Source organism: Hypanus sabinus (genome assembly GCF_030144855.1).
Source record: "Hypanus sabinus isolate sHypSab1 chromosome X1 unlocalized genomic scaffold, sHypSab1.hap1 SUPER_X1_unloc_15, whole genome shotgun sequence".
In the NCBI taxonomy this organism is placed as follows: domain Eukaryota; kingdom Metazoa; phylum Chordata; class Chondrichthyes; order Myliobatiformes; family Dasyatidae; genus Hypanus; species Hypanus sabinus.
This window is the reverse complement of record NW_026778963.1, coordinates 382,668-400,200: the sequence shown is the minus strand read 5'-3', so window position 1 is coordinate 400,200 and position 17,533 is coordinate 382,668. Positions and strand designations below refer to the sequence as shown.

At 49.6% G+C, this 17,533-nt stretch overlaps 1 protein-coding gene across 1 annotated transcript in view; it reads left to right on the top strand.

Moving 5' to 3' along the window:
• Positions 1 to 16,772, top strand: part of LOC132385605 (tubulin polyglutamylase TTLL13-like) — a 148,018-nt gene extending 131,246 nt beyond the window's left edge. The window contains exons 10-15 of the mRNA XM_059957779.1: positions 1,295 to 2,053; positions 5,434 to 5,848; positions 10,469 to 10,719; positions 10,821 to 11,111; positions 12,699 to 12,788; positions 16,174 to 16,772. Of these exons, the coding sequence (XP_059813762.1) occupies positions 1,295 to 2,053; positions 5,434 to 5,848; positions 10,469 to 10,560 (1,266 nt within the window). The 3' untranslated portion in view covers positions 10,561 to 10,719; positions 10,821 to 11,111; positions 12,699 to 12,788; positions 16,174 to 16,772. The remainder of the gene's footprint in view (positions 1 to 1,294; positions 2,054 to 5,433; positions 5,849 to 10,468; positions 10,720 to 10,820; positions 11,112 to 12,698; positions 12,789 to 16,173) is intronic.
• The last annotated feature ends 761 nt before the right edge of the window (positions 16,773 to 17,533 follow it).

Genomic DNA, 17,533 nt, shown 5'->3' with positions numbered 1-17,533 from the left:
CCCTCCCCTCCCCCTGTCCCTCTCCTCCCTCTCTCTCTCCCTCCCCCTCCCCTCCTCTCCTCTCCACCCCCTCTCGCTCTCTCATTTTCCTTTACTCCACCTTTCACCATTATCATGGTCTTTGGCACAGTGAGCAGTGTGAAACCTCTTCTGGGGCAGTGTCTTCACATGACGGGTGACCCCAGCCATTATCAATACTCTTCAGAGATTGTCTGCCTGTCGTCAGTGGTCGCATCACCAGGACTTGTGATCTGCACCGGCTGCTCGTACGACCGTCCACCACCTGCTCCCATGGTTTCTCGTGACCCTGATCGGGGGCTAAGCAGGTGCTGCCTCTTGCCCAAGGGTGACCTGCAGGCGAGCAGAGGGAAGCAGTGCCTGACACCTCCTTTGGTAGAGATGTATCTCCACCCCACCACACCGTTAACCACACATGACAGTCCAGTTCCCCTGTAGCGTTTACCCTTTAGGAGAACATCTAAAATGACACACACACAATGCTGGTGGAACTCGGCAGGCCGAGCTACCTCTACGGAGAGGAATAAAGATATTTTGGGCCGACACCCTTCGTTAGGACTGGAAAGGAAGGGGAAGGAAGCCAGAATAAGGTGGGGGGAGGAGTACAATCTGGAAGGGAAAATATCCCTATCTCTTTAGAAAGTTCTTATTGTGACTTTTGTTATTACTCCTTAAGACAGTAAATTCTAAATCACAACTGGCTATGTTAAAAAAGAAATGAGTTCATTGCCCCTCTGACCCAGGCCTAGGCTGAACAAGAGTCCTGAGCAGAAACCCAGGAACTGGGATCTCAGTAACCAAAGGGAAGAGATTTATGGCAACTTGAGAATGATCCTAAATCTGTTTCCTCCAGTTACCGACCCTCCTGCTGCTGAAAGCAGTTTCGCCTGACCCACCTTCCATTATTTGATTGCCTCTAATAAATCTGTCTTTATCATCTGTCTGAGAGGGGAGTAGCGCTGGGGCTTCTCATGTCTCACCACATTAAATGGTCCCCTCTCCCTGGGCCGGCTGCTCACCGACCTGTTCCGGTGTCGGGAATGGCATTATTAGTGTGACGTCGTTCTATAGTACCGTGGGAATAAATCTTTGACTCTATCGTGTTCCTGTCACTGGTGCCATTGTCGTGGCTTCTTCTCAGTCTGAGGCGAAACTGTGGTGTTCTGAGCGTCACAAGTTCAGGACGTTCGTCTGACACTGACTGCCAAGATTTTTTTTACTTGAGTGTTTTAAAATGCCAGCTGTTTTCAAAGTTGCTTTCCTCTCTCTCCCTCAGACCAGCCAAGTGCTAGAGGTTGTCCCTAGCCCAAGCCAGGCCGCAGGCTGCGGGGAGGAGAATGTGGGCCCCAGCTCTGAGTTGTCTCCAGGCAGAGCAGATGCCGAGCAGGAGCGGGCTTCCGAACAGAACGCCGACAGCTCAGAACACGGCTCGCCGCTCCGGAACCGAGCCCCAGCAGAGCAGGGAGAACCCGACCAGAGGCAGCGGCAGGCGGAGGTTCCCTCGAAGATCGCTGCTGAAGTACAAGGCGGGACTGCTGGGAGCGGAGTGGAGAACCAGCCGGAGGCAACTGTCCAAGAGCTGGAAGCTCACTCTGGGGCCCAGGCAGTCGAGGAAGAGAGTCCGAGCCACCAGACGTCTTCCGAAACCAGCTCCCAGATTTTATCGGGGTCTCTGGACAAGGTTAACCAAGATCTCCAATTCCAACCAGAGACCTGTCTCCAGCCTCAGGCTCGAGCAGAGGCCCAAGACCAGAACCTGCGAGAGGCCCAAGACCAGAGCCTGCCAGAGGCCCAAGACCAGAGCCTGCGAGAGGCCCAAGACCAGAGCCAGCCAGAGGCCCAAGACCAGAGCCTGCGAGAGGCCCAAGACCAAGGACGGTTACCGGCCCAGGGGCTGCTCCAGAAGGAGTTCCAAGACCAGCCCCTCCAGGAACTCCATCATCAGCCTGAGATGGAAGAAGGGGCTTGTGACAAGGTTCATAAAGAGGTCTGTGAATGTGGCCAAGCAGAGGCCCAACATCAGGATCGCGATGAGGTAAATTTGGGTCAGATTGCTATATTAAAGTTAAGTTTGGATAGGTCCATGGATGGGAGGGGTATGGATGGCTACAGTCCCAGGTGCTGGTCGACAGGACTAGGCTGAAAGGCCTGTTTATGAACTGAATGACTCTTTGGCTATGATGCACCATCAATAACTCTTGGAGACGTGAGGCGAGATATAGGCTTTTAATTGGCTGGAAGAAAGAACAAGCAGCAATTGACCACCACACTGCATCCTGGAGACTGAGGCTGGGACTGTGTCCCCAATCACCTTTATACCGGGGTCCGTGGAGGAGCCACAGGAGCAGTCGGGGGGGGGGGGGGGGGGGCGTGTCCAGATAGGTATATGTAGTTCACCCACAGGCTGTTTATCTGTACTCAAATACTCTACCATTGAGCCATACCCCGTGCTTGCTTATAAAATTCATTTTAAAATGACAAAATTTTAGAAAATACAAGAAACTGCAGTAGACTTCATGAACTTCTTGGCCTCAGTAAGACACTAAGACATAGGAGCAGAATGAGGCCGAGTCTGTTCCACCATTCCATCATGGCTGATTTATTATCCCTCTCAACTCCTTTCTCCTGTTTCATTTGACGCCCTGACTAATCAAGAGCCTACCAACCTCCGCTTTAAGACCTGGCCTTCGCAGCCGTCTTGTGGCAACGAGTTCCACAGATTCACCGCCCAATGACTCTGTGATCCTCACAGGATTCCATGCATTTTACAGGCTCCCTCGGGGGTATGACAGGGTTCAGTTCCCGAGATGGAAATGAACAGAAATAGTGTGCGGGGCAGGGTCACGGGAACAACTGCGACGGCGGAGCGATCAGACGCGGGAAGACCCAGTGAGAGGCCGAAATGAACTTGTTTGAACTGAATTGACAATTTCTTACATCCTTCACGTACACGAGGAGTAAAAACCTTTACGTTATGTCTCCGTGTGCAAATTGTAGTACAGTAAGTTAAACAACAGTACAGTCAGTGTAGCTTAGAAATACAGTTGTGTCAGCGTGAATTAATCAGTCTGATGGCCTGGTGGAAGAAGCTGTCCCGGAGCCTGTTGGTCCTGGCTTTTATGCTGCGGTCCCATTTCCCGGACGGTAGCAGCTGGAACAGTTTGTGGCTGAGATAGCTTAGGTCCCCAATGATCCTTCGGGCCCTTTTTACACACCTGTCTCTGTAAATGTCCTGAATCATGAGAAGTTCACAACTACAGATGCACTGGGCTGTCCGCACCACTCTCTGCAGAGTCCTGCAATTGAGGGAGGTACAGTTCCCATACCAGGCAGTGATGCAGCCAGTCGGGATGCTCTCAATTGTGCCCCTTAGAAAGCTCTTAGGGTTTGGGGCCCCACACCAAACTTCTTCAACTGTCTGAGGTGAAAGAGGTACACACAGCCGGTGTGTACAGACCACGTGAGATCCTCGGTGATGAAGGAGCTTAAAGCTGTTCACCCTCTCAACCCCAGATCCATTGACGTCCATAGGGCTTAACCCTTCTCCATTCCTCCTGTAGTCCACAACCAGCTCCTTTGTTGTTGCGACGTTGAGGGAGAGGTTGTTTTCTCGACACCACTGTGTCAGGGTGATGACCTCTGCTCTGGGGGCTGTCTCGTCGTCGCTACTGCTCGGCCTGAGCCGGCCCCGTTTGTAGTGGCTTAGCTGGATGGAGAATACAGTGTGGGCTGCGAACTTACCGAAGCCCACCAGCCCCAGCTGGGGCTCAGGCCTTGGACAGCAGCTCACCAGAGTCCTCCATCCCGGGCTGGTCTTCCAACCCGTTCCCAGATGTGGCCCATCTTGGCATGTTCTTCCTCTCCCAGGGACAGAGCTTCTCTTGGGCTTTCTGCAGATCTGGGTGGGGTGGAGGGGGAGTTGTTAGTGAAAGCAGTGGGGAAAGCTCCAATCCCACAAGGTAGAAGATTCCTGTGGCGTCAGAGAGTCAGAGCAACAGGCCCTTCTGCCCTTCTATGTTGGCATTCATAGCAAGAGGATTCTTGTACAGGAGCAGAGAGGTTCTACTGCAGTTGTACAAGGCCTTGGTGAGACCACATCTAGAGTATTGTGTGCAGTTTTGGTCCCCTAATCTGAGGAAAGACATTCTTGCCATAGAGGGAGTACAGAGAAGGTTCACCAGATTGATTCCTGGGATGGCAGGACTTTCATATGAAGAAAGACTGGATCGACTAGGCTTATACTCACTGGAATTTAGAAGATTGATGGGGGATCTTATTGAAACGTATAAAATTCTGAAGGGATTGGACAGGCTAGATGCAGGAAGGTTGTTTCCGATGTTGGGGAAGTCCAGAATGAGGGGTCACAGTTTAAGGATAAAGGGGAAGCCTTTTAAGACCGAGATGAGGAAAAACTTCTTCACACAGAGAGTGGTGAATCTGTGGAATTCTCTGCCACAGGAAACAGTTGAGGCCGGTTCATTGGCTATATTTAAGAGGAAGTTAGATATGGCTCTTGTGGCTGAAGGGATCAGGGGGTATGGAGAGAAAGCAGGTACAGGGTTCTGAGTTGGATGATCAGCCATGATCAAACTGAATGGTGGTGCAGGCTTGAAGGGCCGAATGGCCTACTCCTGCACCTATTTTCTATGTTTCTAGTCCGTGCCGAGCCATTTTAAACTGTCTATTCCCATTGACCTGCACTGGGACCGTTGCCCTCCATATCCCCTACCATCCTTGTACTGTCCAAACTCCTCTTAAACGTGGAGACCGAGCTCGCGCTGACAGCTCGTTCCACACTCTCCCCACCCCCTTGAGTGAAAAAGTTTCCCCTCACGTTTCCAGGCGGCAAATCCATTTACTGCTTTGCCCATCCTGAAAGAATGGATACCAATGGGTCCCTTGCAATTATTTTCTGAGAACATTAAGCTGGTCCAACACCGCGCCTTTTCTTTGAAGTATCTCAGTCAGGTTAGACTGGAATGTCCAGACAGAGCAGACGTGGAGAGGATGTTTCTGAAAGTGGGAGAGTCGAGTACCAGACAGCGCAGCCTCAAAATTGATGTTCGTCACTCTAGAACAGAGATGGGGAAGAATTTCTTCAGCCGGAGGGTTGTGAATTTGGAATTCATCGCCACAGGCGGCTGTGGAGGCCAAGTCGTTGGGTGTATTTAAAATGAAGGTTAAGAGGCTGTTGATTTGTAAGGGTGACAGAGGTTACTGGGTGAAGGCAGGAGACAGGTTGAGATGAACAATAAATCAGCCAATGAAGCAGACTCAGAGGGCCAAGTGGCCTAATTCTGTTCCTAAGATTTATGGTCTATCTACAAATAGGTGATGAGGTCAGCACAACATTGTGGGCTGAATGGCCTGCAATGTTCTGTGTTCTAAACCCCCTTTCATCTATGTTTTCTTCAGGATAGCCAGTCGGAGATCTTAGACCTTGACCAGGAGAGCATGGTTGTCGAGGAAACGGAACTAGCAGACACATTGCCGGCTGAAGGGATGGAGCCGAGTGGGCCCTTGGGGGAATTCCACCCTGAGGCCCAGAGTCGGCCCGGGAGCCAAGATGGCCCCGAGGCCCCTGCGCTCCCCCAGCAGGAGCAAATGGCTACAAGAGAGATGCCAGGCACAGCTGACAACCCGCAGGCCACCTCATGGGTCATCAACAAGTTGTCTAAGGCCCTGAAGAGTAACCGCAACCAAGTGGGCCCTGAAGAGGACGTAAGCTATCCCAGACGGACTGATGCTGCCAAGTGCGTTAATGTCGCGGAGGAAATTTCAGATCTACCTCGGGATCAGCGTGATTCCTGTTGCAGCTGCTGGGGTTACAGTAAGTGAAGTACAACCTTCTAAACTCCAAATCTGGGGTTCCTCACTTGCAGGGACTCCACAGTTTGTGTTGTCAGTTCAGTTTGTTTATTCTTTGCAGATGCAGTTTGTCTTCCCTTGCACATTGGGTGCTCTTCAGTCAGCGATTGTGCATGCAGTGCCTCAAGAAAAGTATTCGTTCCCCCTTGGAAGTTTTCATGTTTTGTTTTACAACACTGAATCGTAGTGGATTTAATTTGGCTGTTTTGACACTGATCAACAGTGTCCAAGTGAAAAGAGATCTCTACAAAGTGATCGAAATTAATTACAATTATAAAACACAAAACAATTGACTGCGTAAGTGTTTTCCCCTCCAAGTCAGTATTTAGTAGAGGCACCTTTGGCAGCGATTACAGCCTTGAGTCTGTGTGGATAGGTCTCTATCAGCTTTGCACATCTGGACACTGCAATTTTTCCCCATTCTTCTTTACAAAACTGCTCGACCTCTGCAAGACTGCGTGGGGATTCCGCGGGGCAACACCGTAGCGTAGTGGTTAGCGTAATACTTTACTGTACCGGCGAGCCCACTTCAATTCCAGCCGTTGCCCGAAAAGCATTTGCATGTTCTCCCCATGACAATAGACAATAGGTGCAGAAGTAGACCATTCAGCCCTTCGAGCCTGCACCGCCATTTTGAGATCATGGCTGATCATCTACTATCAATACCCGGTTCCTGCCTTGTCCCCATATCCTTTGATTCCCCTAACCATGAGATACCTATCTAGCTCCTTCTTGAAAGCACCTAGAGAATTGGCCTCCACTGCCTTCCGAGGCACTGCATTCCAGACCCCCACAACTCTCTGGGAGAAGAAGTTTTTCCTTAACTCTGTCCTAAATGACCTATCCCTTATTCTCAAACCATGCCCTCTGGTACTGGACTCTCCCAGCATCTGGAACATATTTCCTGCCTCTATCTTGTCCAATCCCTTAATAGTCTTATATGTTTCAATCAGATCCCCTCTCAATCTGACCCACTCCTCCACACACCCCCGACCAACCACTGTCCCACCCCTTCACACCCCCAACCACCCACTGACCCACCCCTCCACACTCCCCCAACCACCCACTGACCCACTCCTCCACGCTCCCGATCACCCACTGACCCACCCCTCCACACTCCCCCAATCACCCACTGACCCACCCCTCCACACTCCCAACCACCCACCAACCCACCACTCCACACTCCCCAATCACCCACTGACTCACCCCTCCACACACCCAACCACCCACTGACCCACCCCTCCACACACCCAACCACCCACTGACCCACCCCTCCATACCCCCCCCAACCACCCACTGACCCACCCCTCCACACACCCAACCACCCACTGACCCACCCCTCCACACACCCAACCACCCACTGACCCACCCCTCCACACTCCCCCAATCCCCCACTGACCCACCCCTCCATACCCCCCCCAACCACCCACTGACCCACCCCTCCACACACCCAACCACCCACTGACCCACCCCTCCACACACCCAACCACCCACTGACCCACCCCTCCATACCCCCCCCAACCACCCACTGACCCACCCCTCCACACCCCCAACCACCCACTGACCCACCCCTCCACACTCCCAACCACCCACTGACCCACCCCTCCACACCCCCAATCACCCACTGACCCACCCCTCCACACCCCCAACCACCCACTGACCCACCCCTCCACACACCCAACCACCCACTGACCCACCCCTCCATACCCCCCCCAACCACCCACTGACCCACCCCTCCACACTCCCCCAATCACCCACTGACCCACCCCTCCACACTCCCAATCACCCTCTGACCCACCCCTCCACACCCCAATCACCCACTGACCCACCCCTCCACACTCCCAATCACCCTCTGACCCACCCCTCCACACCCCAATCACCCACTGACCCACCCCTCCACACTCCCAATCACCCTCTGACCCACCCCTCCACACCCCCGATCACCCACTGACCCACCCCTCCACACCCCCAACCACCCACTGACCCACCCCTCCATACCCCCAACCACCCACTGACTCACCCCTCCACACCCCCAACCACCCACTGACCCACCCGTCCACACCCCCAACCACCCACTGACCCACCCCTCCACACCCCCAACCACCCACTGACCCACCCCTCCACACCCCCAATCACCCACTGACCCACCCCTCCACACTCCCAATCACCCTCTGACCCACCCCTCCACACCCCAATCACCCACTGACCCACCCCTCCACACTCCCAATCACCCTCTGACCCACCCCTCCACACCCCAATCACCCACTGACCCACCCCTCCACACTCCCAATCACCCTCTGACCCACCCCTCCACACCCCCGATCACCCACTGACCCACCCCTCCACACCCCCAATCACCCACTGACCCACCCCTCCACACCCCCAACCACCCACTGACCCACCCCTCCATACCCCCAACCACCCACTGACCCACCCCTCCACACCCCCAACCACCCACTGACCCACCCCTCCATACCCCCAACCACCCACTGACCCACCCCTCCACACCCCCAATCACTCACTGACCCACCCCTCCATACCCCCAACCACCCACTGACCCACCCCTCCATACCCCCAACCACCCACTGACCCACCCCTCCACACCCCGAACCACCCACTGACCCTCCCCTCCACACCCCCAATCCCCCACTGACCCACCCCTCCACACCCCGAACCACCCACTGACCCACCCCTCCACACCCCCAATCACTCACTGACCCACCCCTCCATACCCCCAACCACCCACTGACCCACCCCTCCATACCCCCAACCACCCACTGACCCACCCCTCCACACCCCGAACCACCCACTGACCCTCCCCTCCACACCCCCAATCCCCCACTGACCCACCCCTCCATACCCCCAACCACCACTAGTTCATCATTTCCTGTCAGATTCACCTTGTGCACAGACACTCAATGATTCAGGAACAGCTTCTTCCCCCACCCCTCTCCCCCATCATCAGATTTATGAATGGACATTGAACCCGTGAACACTCACTCACTATTTTCTTCTTGTCTTTTTGCACTACTTACTTAATTTAGTTTAATTTTTTACATATTTCCTGTCATTTACCGTTTTTATATTGTGCTGTGAAGGTACTGCTGCCTCACAGTGACAAATTCCATGACATATACTGGTGATATTAAATCCCATTGTGATTCTGAGACACTCCTGTGCCCAGCATCACTTCATGCACATACAATTGATCTATGTATGTATCTTACATATTTATATTGTGTTTTTAATTATTATTATTATTATTGTGATCTTTATTTCATGGTGTTTATCTTAGTAGTGAGTTAAGCATCGATTTGTCGAACTTCTCGTTCTCTTCTTCACCATTCCCCATTCCCATTTCCCTCCCTCACCTTATCTCCTCACCTGCCCATCACCTCCCTCCGGTGGCCTTCTGTCCTCTCCTATCAGAGTCCCCCTTCCCCGACCCTTCGTCACTTCCACCAATCGACTTCCCAGCTCTTTCCCTCCCCCCACCCCCTCTTCCGGTTTCACTCCCTACCACCTCGGATTTCTTCCTCTCCTCCCCCACCCCTTCCTTTCCTGTCCTGATGCAGGGTCTCGGCCTAAAGCGTTGACTGTTTACACTTTTCTGTAAATGCTGGGTTTTTCCGGCACTTTGTGTGTGTTGTCTCGGATTTCCAGCACCTGCAGATTTTCTTGTTTGGCTCAGTGTGTTTTATTAATGCGCTGCATCCGATCCAGAGTAGCAATTATTTCCTTCTCCTTTTACACTTGTGTACTGAAAAAGATGCTCAACAAGCTTTCAACAACACACACAAAATGCTGGTGGAACACAGCAGGTCGGGCAGCATCTACAGGGAGAAGCGCTGTCGACGTTTCGGGCCGAGACCCTTCGTCAGGACTAACTGAAAGGAAAGATAGTAAGAGATTTGAAAGTAGTGGGGGGAGGAGGAATTGCGAAATGATAGGAGAAGACCAGAGGGGGTGGGATGAAGCTGAGAGCCGGAAAGGTGATTGGCGAAAGGGATACAGAGCTGGAGAAGGGAAAGGATCATGGGACGGGAGGCCTCGGGAGAAAGAAAGGGGGAGGGGAGTACCAGAGGGAGATGGAGAACAGGCAGAGTGATGGGCTGAGAGAGAGAAAAAAAAAGAGGAGGGGGAAAAACTAAATATATCAGGGATGGGGTAAGGAGGGGCATTAATGGAAGTTAGAGAAGTCAATGTTCATGCCATCAGGTTGGAGGCTACCCAGCCGGTACATAAGGTGTTGTTCCTCCAGCCTGAGTTTGGATTCATCTAGACAGTAGAGGAGGCCATGGATAGACATATCAGAATGGGAATGGGACGTGGAATTAAAATGTGTGGCCACCGGGAGATCCTGCTTTCTCTGGTGGACCGAGCGTAGGTGTTCAGCAAAACGGTCTCCCAGTCAGGATGTCTCGGCCCGAAACGTCGACAGTGCTTCTCCCTATAGATGCTGCCTGGCCTGCTGCATTCCACTGGCATTCTGTGTGTGTTGTTTGAATTTCCAGCACCTGCAGATTTCCTCGTGTTTGCTCAACAATCTTGAATGTTTTCCAAAAGCTGAACTCTTCCCCAGACAGGGTCCGCTGCGTGAGCTGGTTACGGGACGGCGCCGCGGAGCCCGGCTGCAGGAACCGGCCTGAGCACCAGCAAGGTCAAGCCACCTAGAGGTCTCCCAGTGCGTCTGCCCATCCCGAGAGGGTGACCGCGGACAGAAGCAGAGGGAAGCCGTGCGTGTCCCCTGAGCCTCCACCTTGGCTTAAGCCATTCCACAAAACCCAGGATAGGACGAAGGGATCTCAACAGTAACAACAGGTAACAAAAAAGGTGAACGCCAGAAGTCTTAATCCTACTATTGTTTCCATCTCCTTGGTGGCCTTTTTTTGACCTTTGACTCTGCGTTTAACTTCTACTCCGCTTTCCCCCAGTTTTCGCACGTTCCTGAGGGTGGGGAGTTCTCCTGTCCTGTTCTACGTCAGTGCCTCGTGCACAGGCACGGAGTCCAGCTCTCACTTCACGCCCTTCATGTGCTAATCCAGGAACCTGTCCGTGGGGCGCAGGGCCGAGGGAGCGGGTGCTGTTCTTGGAAACACAGAACATGGAACAGTACGGGCCCCTCTGCTCAAGATGTTGTGCCGACCTTTCAACCCGCTTCAAGATGGTGGACGGCACGACGCTTTACGGTACCGGCAACCCGGGTTCAGTTCCCGCTGCTTCCTGTGAGGAGTTTGTATATCCCGCCCGCCTCCCCCCCCCCAACTGTGACCACCGTGGGTTTCCTCCGGGTGCTCTGGTTCCCTCCCACAGTCCAAAGATGTAGCAGTCAGTAGGATAATTGGTCACTGCAAATTGCCCCATGATGGGGTTAGATAGGGGGCTGCTGGGCGGTGAGGCTCAAAGGGCCAGATGGGTCTCTCCTGTACCGTATCGCAATAAATAGGTCACTCAACCGAACCCTCCCCTCTCATTCTCCATCATCCAGCCGTCTGCCTAGGTGTCTGTAAAGCACCACAGTCAGCCTAATGCCTTCAGTGCCACCAGGTTCAGGGACAGTTATTACCCCTCAACCATCAGGAAGGTGGTACAGAAGCCTCAGGACCCACACCACCAGGTTCAGGAACAGCTATTACCCCTCAACCATCAGGAAGGAGGTACAGGAGCCTCAGGTCCCACACCACCAGATTCAGGAACAATTATTACCCCTCAACCATCAGGAAGGAGGTACAGGAGCCTCAGGACCCACACCACCAGTTTCAGGAACAGTTATTACCCCTCAACCATCAGGAAGGAGGTACAGGAGCCTCAGGACCCACACCACCAGGTTCAGCAACAGCTATTACCCCTCAACCATCAGGAAGGAGGTACAAAAGCCTCAGGTCCCACACCACCAGGTTCAGGAACAGTTATTACCCCTCAGCCATCAGGAAGGAGGTACAGGAGCCTCAGGACCCACACCACCAGATTCAGGAACAGTTATTACCCTTCAACCATCAGGAAGGAGGTACAGGAGCCTCAGGACCCACACCACCAGGTTCAGGAACAGCTATTACCCCTCAACCATCAGGAAGGAGGTACAGGAGCCTCAGGTCCCACACCACCAGGTTCAGGAACAGTTATTACCCCTCAACCATCAGGAAGGAGGTACAGGAGCCTCAGGACCCACACCACCAGGTTCAGGAACAGCTATTACCCCTCAACCATCTGGAAGGAGGTACAGGAGCCTCAGGACCCACACCACCAGGTTCAGGGACAGTTATTACCCCTCAAACATCAGGTTCCTGAATTGTCAATCTTTGTTTATGTGTAGTTTTTCATAAATTCGATTGTATTTATTTTATTTTGTAAATGCCTGTGACAAAATAAATCCCAAGGTTGTACATGGTGTTGTATACAGTTGCATGCAAAGTTCTTAGATTTATATATAACTGATGAGGTAATGATTATAGCGGTGATGTTTGGATTATAACTATAGATAAGGGGGGGGGGACTAATTAATGAAGGACTTGTTATGTTACCTTGTATGGTGGGAACCGAGATTTTGGCGAGGCGAGTGAAGAGGACGGACGAATGCGGGAGCAGTCGTCAGTCTCGGGGCGGCGGATACCAGAATTCGACGGTTCGGATGTTGTTTATGGACAGATCGGGGAGTTGTGAGCTCCAATGACTTAATTTTGTGCACAAAACTGATGAACTTACTGAGTGGCGCCTGTGTTTTATCTGTTTCTACTAACCACACCACCAAAAAGAGTTAGAAAGTGTCATCACGTAATCGTACATTGTGTATTGTCTGCTCTGATATTTTACAGTGTGGGCTTGTATCGGGGTGCATTACACAGCATCTACGCAGACGTGAGTTCACAGTTTGGTCGGCCCTACTGCGGTTCCCCAAGACGGACGTGAGTTGATCGAGCCGAGCGTTACATATCTATCGAGCTCGGGTGCCCAGGACTTTTGCACACAGCACTGTATTTGCCAACATGGAGCGGAGAAACATAGAAACAGAGAAAATAGGTGCAGGAGTAGGCCATTCGGCCCTTCAAACCTGCGTCGCCATTCAGTATGATCATGGCTGACCATCCAACTCAGAACCCTGTAGCTGCTTTCTCTCCATACCCCCTGATCCCTTTAGCCACAAGGGCCATATCTAACTCCCTCTTAAATATAGCCAATGAACCGGCCTCAACTGTTTCCTGTGGCAGAGAATTCCACAGATTCACCACTCTCTGTGTGAAGAAGTTTTCCCTCATCTCGGTCTTTAAAGGCTTCCCCTTTATCCTTAAACTGTGACCCCTCGTTCTGGACTTCCCCAACATCGGAAACAATCTTCCTGCATCTAGCCTGTCCAATCCCTTTAGAATTTTATATGTTTCAATAAGATCCCCCATCAATCTTCTAAATTCCAGTGAGTATAAGCCTAGTCGATCCAGTCTTTCTTCATATGAAAGTCCTGCCATCTCAGGAATCAACCTGGTGAACTTCCTCTGTACTCCCTCTATAGCAAGAATGTCCTTCCTCAGATTAGGGGACCAAAACTGCACACAATACTCTAGGTGCGGTCTCACCAAGGCCTTGTACAACTACAATAGAACCTCCCTGCTCCTGTACTCATTTGCTATGAATGCCAACATATCATTTGCCTTTTTCACCGCCTGCTGTACCTGCATGCCCACCTTCAATGACTGGTGTACAATGAGACCCAGCTCTCGTTGCACCTCCCCTTTTCCTAATCAGCCACCATTCAGATAATAATCTGTTTTCCTGTTCTTGCAACCAAAGTGGATAACCTCACATTTGTCCACATTAAATTGCATTTGCCATGAATTTGCCCACTCACCTAACCTATCCAAGTCACCCTGCACCCTCTTAGCATCCTCCTCACAGCTAACACCGCCGCCCAGCTTCGTGTCATCTGCAAACTTGGAGATGCTGCATTTAATTCCCTCGTCTAAATCATTAATATATATTGTAAACAACTGGGGTCCCAGCACTGAGCCTTGCGGTACCCCACTAGTCACCGCCTGCCATTCTGAAAAGGTCTCGTTTACTCCCACTCTTTGCTTCCTGTCTGCCAACCAATTCTCTATCTACATCAATACCATACCCCCAATACTGTGTGCTTTAAGTTTGCACACTAATCTGCTGTGTGGGACCTTGTCAAAAGCCTTTTGAAAATCTAAATATACCACATTCACTGGCTCTCCCCATCCACTCTACTAGTTACATCTTCAAAAAATTCTATAAGATTCGTCAGACATGATTTTCCTTTTACAAATCCATGCTGACTTTGCCCAATGATTTCACCTCTTTTCAAATGTGCTGTTATCACATCTTTGATAACCGACTCTAGCATTCTCCCCACCACCAATGTCAGACTAACCGGTCTATAATTCCCCGGTTTCTCTCTTCCTTCTTTTTTTAAAAAGTGGGGTTACATTAGCCACCCTCCAATCCTCAAGAACTAATCCAGAATCTAAGGAGTTTTGAAAAATTATCACTAATGCATCCACTATTTCTTGGGCTACTTCCTTAAGCCCTCTGGGACGCTGACCATCTGGCCCTGGGGATTTATCTGCCTTTAATCCCTTCAATTTACCTAACACCACTTCCCTAATAACATGTATTTCCCTCAGTTCCTCCATCTCACTAGACCCTCAGTCCCTTACTATTTCCGGAAGATTATTTATGTCCTCCTTAGTGAAGACAGAACCAAAGTAGTTATTCAATTGGTCTGCCATGTCTTTGTTCCCTATGATCAATTCTCCTGTTTCTGACTGTAAAGGACCTACATTTGTCTTGACCAATCTTTTTCTTTTCACGTATCTATAAAAGAATTTACAGTCAGTTTTTATGTTCCCTGCCAGCTTTCTCTCATAATCTTTTTTCCCTTTCCTAATTAAGCCCTTTGTCCTCCTCTGCTGGTCTCTGAATTTCTCCCAGTCCTCAGGTGTGCTGCTTTTTTTTGCTAATTTGTATGTTTCCTCTTTGGACTTGATACTATCTCTAATTTCCCTTTTCAGCCACGGGGGCACTACCTTCCCTGGTTTATTCTTTTGCCAAACTGGGATAAACAATATAAAATATATCTTTGTCTCCTGTTTTAATAGCCGAGAAGCTAGTGAAGGGTTATATCAGAGAATACTCCCTTTCCACTCACGGAATTTTAGAGTTACAAGCCCAATTTTTTAACAGTCCTCTGTTTTTCTAGGCAGCAGAGTACATCTATAAAATCACATGTAGTTACCCCACAAAGGCAAGGGAGACACCTGCAGAGTTCATAATATAAAGACAATGAGAGAATAAATAATCCATTAATTATTAATGTCAACATGGAAAAAAGTTCATCACATCCAACCCAGTAGGATGACAAGACTAATGATTTACAGAAATTTAAAGAGAAATTGTAAAATAGTCAAGAAAATGGGAGAGTCCAGTACCAGAGGGCATGGTTTGAGAATAAGGGGTAGGTCATTTAGGACAGAGTTAAAGAAAAACTTCTTCTCCCAGAGAGTTGTGGGGGTCTGGAATGCACTGCCTCGGAAGGCAGTGGAGGCCAATTCTCTGGATGCTTTCAAGAAGGAGCTAGATAGGTATCTTATGGATAGGGAAATCAAGGGATATGGGGACGAGGCAGGAACCAGGTATTGATAGTAGATGGTCAGCCATGATCATGGCGGGTGCAGGTTCGAAGGGCTGAATGGTCTACTTCTGCACCTATTGTCTATTGTCTAAATGTTTTTGTAGAGACCAGAATTGTAGTCTAGGAACAGATAGCTAAAAGACTCAATGTTAAGAAATCTGAAATAAAAATACATAATATTGCAAGTACTTGAAAAGGCAGCAGTATAAGTTCTAGAGAAGAGGAAACAGATGTGGAAAGAATGAGGGAGTGTCTAAGATGGAGTGTAGACCAAGATAGGTTGAATGTTACACATTATTTGTAATTCCTGAATCTTCATCCTCTTTTAGTATCACCCCATGCTTCAAGTGTCCTCTTTTATTTCACTACCATAGATGAAGATTAGTTTAATTTGAAAATATTACTGTATCATAAAACTTGTATTTTCCAACCCGCAATGTCGTGATATTTCAGTATTTACATGATCGTATAGATTTGGATTTACAGTTGGTAACATTAAGTAATTATTTGAATGTTTCTTTATTTGAGATGCTGTCAAATTAAACATTCACAAATGTTCACACTTTCCAGAAACCTGTTTTTTTTTTCATTCACATAGCTGTCTACAAGAACAATCCATTTGTGAGCCAAGTTTTCTTTTTTAGGTGATGCGTGTGTCTTCAAAGTACGGAGAAGGGTTTGCTGAACTCTGGGAGAAAACAGAATTCCACAAGACAGTGGTTGCGAGTGGTGACTTACAAATAAAAAGACAAAATCAGCAAAAGGCGTGGATGTGAAACATGATCCCAGTGGATATCACTGAGCGCTTCTGTAATCACCAGCTGTCAAGAATTAAATTCCCAGTTTACAAGTTAAAGTCATCAATGGTGATCTAACTCCTGGACTAGCTGCAGACATCCTTCTGAGGAGATTTTCATCAAAGGAATAAATACTACAATTGTTGTAAATACTGACTGACCATAGTGTGGTGAACTACATTTACTTGTCTGGACATGCCCCCCCCCCCCTGCTGACTGCCCCTGTGGCTCCTCCCTCTGACCATGGCTCCTCCCACGGACCCCGGTATAAAGGTGATTGGAGGCACAGACCCTTCCTCAGTCTCCAGGATGTTTGTGATGGTCACTTGCTGCTTGTGCTTTCTTCCAGCCAATAAAAGCCTACCTTAACCCACATCTCAGAGTTAGTGATGGTGCATCACATAGATTATACATTTATAATGAGTGCAGTGGCAATTTCTACTCATTCAAAGAGTCGTGAGAAACATTCCTGAGTGTCTTATTGGAATTTTTATATTGCACATCTTTATGAAGAGTTTTTGTATTTCCATCACTCACAAGTAAAAAAAATCCATTGTATTCATACAGAATATTTCTTGGACAAGCGTGGAAAATTATTTGGTTTCTGTGTTGAGTCAAAGATTTTTTTTCATTTCAACATTGTGCGAAGGAACTAAACTGTATAAAACTATTTTCCAAAAAATAGTATCTTTATAAATGTAGAGTTTTAGTATATCACAATAAACTTCCATACAGAATGTTCAGGAAAGATATTTTAGGTGAATTTGGTGAGTTTTTTAAGTAGGTATGTATGAAGAAAATAGTATTTAGGAATGATGTCTCCCTATGACTTTTTGAAATTCTTTGCAAGATTCTCTCCAGCTGATGTCAATTTTCCTACCTTCCACCCCAGATGTATTAAATCCTGTAGATTAGTTGTATTTGGGATGAACCTTAGGCGAAGTGCTTTCTATCATATGATTTAATTTTGAAGTTAGAGCAGTGGAAAAGGCAGACAGTGATACGCTCCGCTCGCAGAGTGTAGGAGTCGGGGAGTCCAGAGTCCCCGATGTCTGCACCTGCGAGAAGTGAACCGGGCTCCATATCGATCACGTTAGGGAGCTGGTCATTCATCACCGAGGGACGGAGCTGGATGGTTTGCTGGTCATTTGTAATCAGTCGTTCATCGCTGAGGGACGGACTGACAGGAGTTACAGGGAGGCAGTTA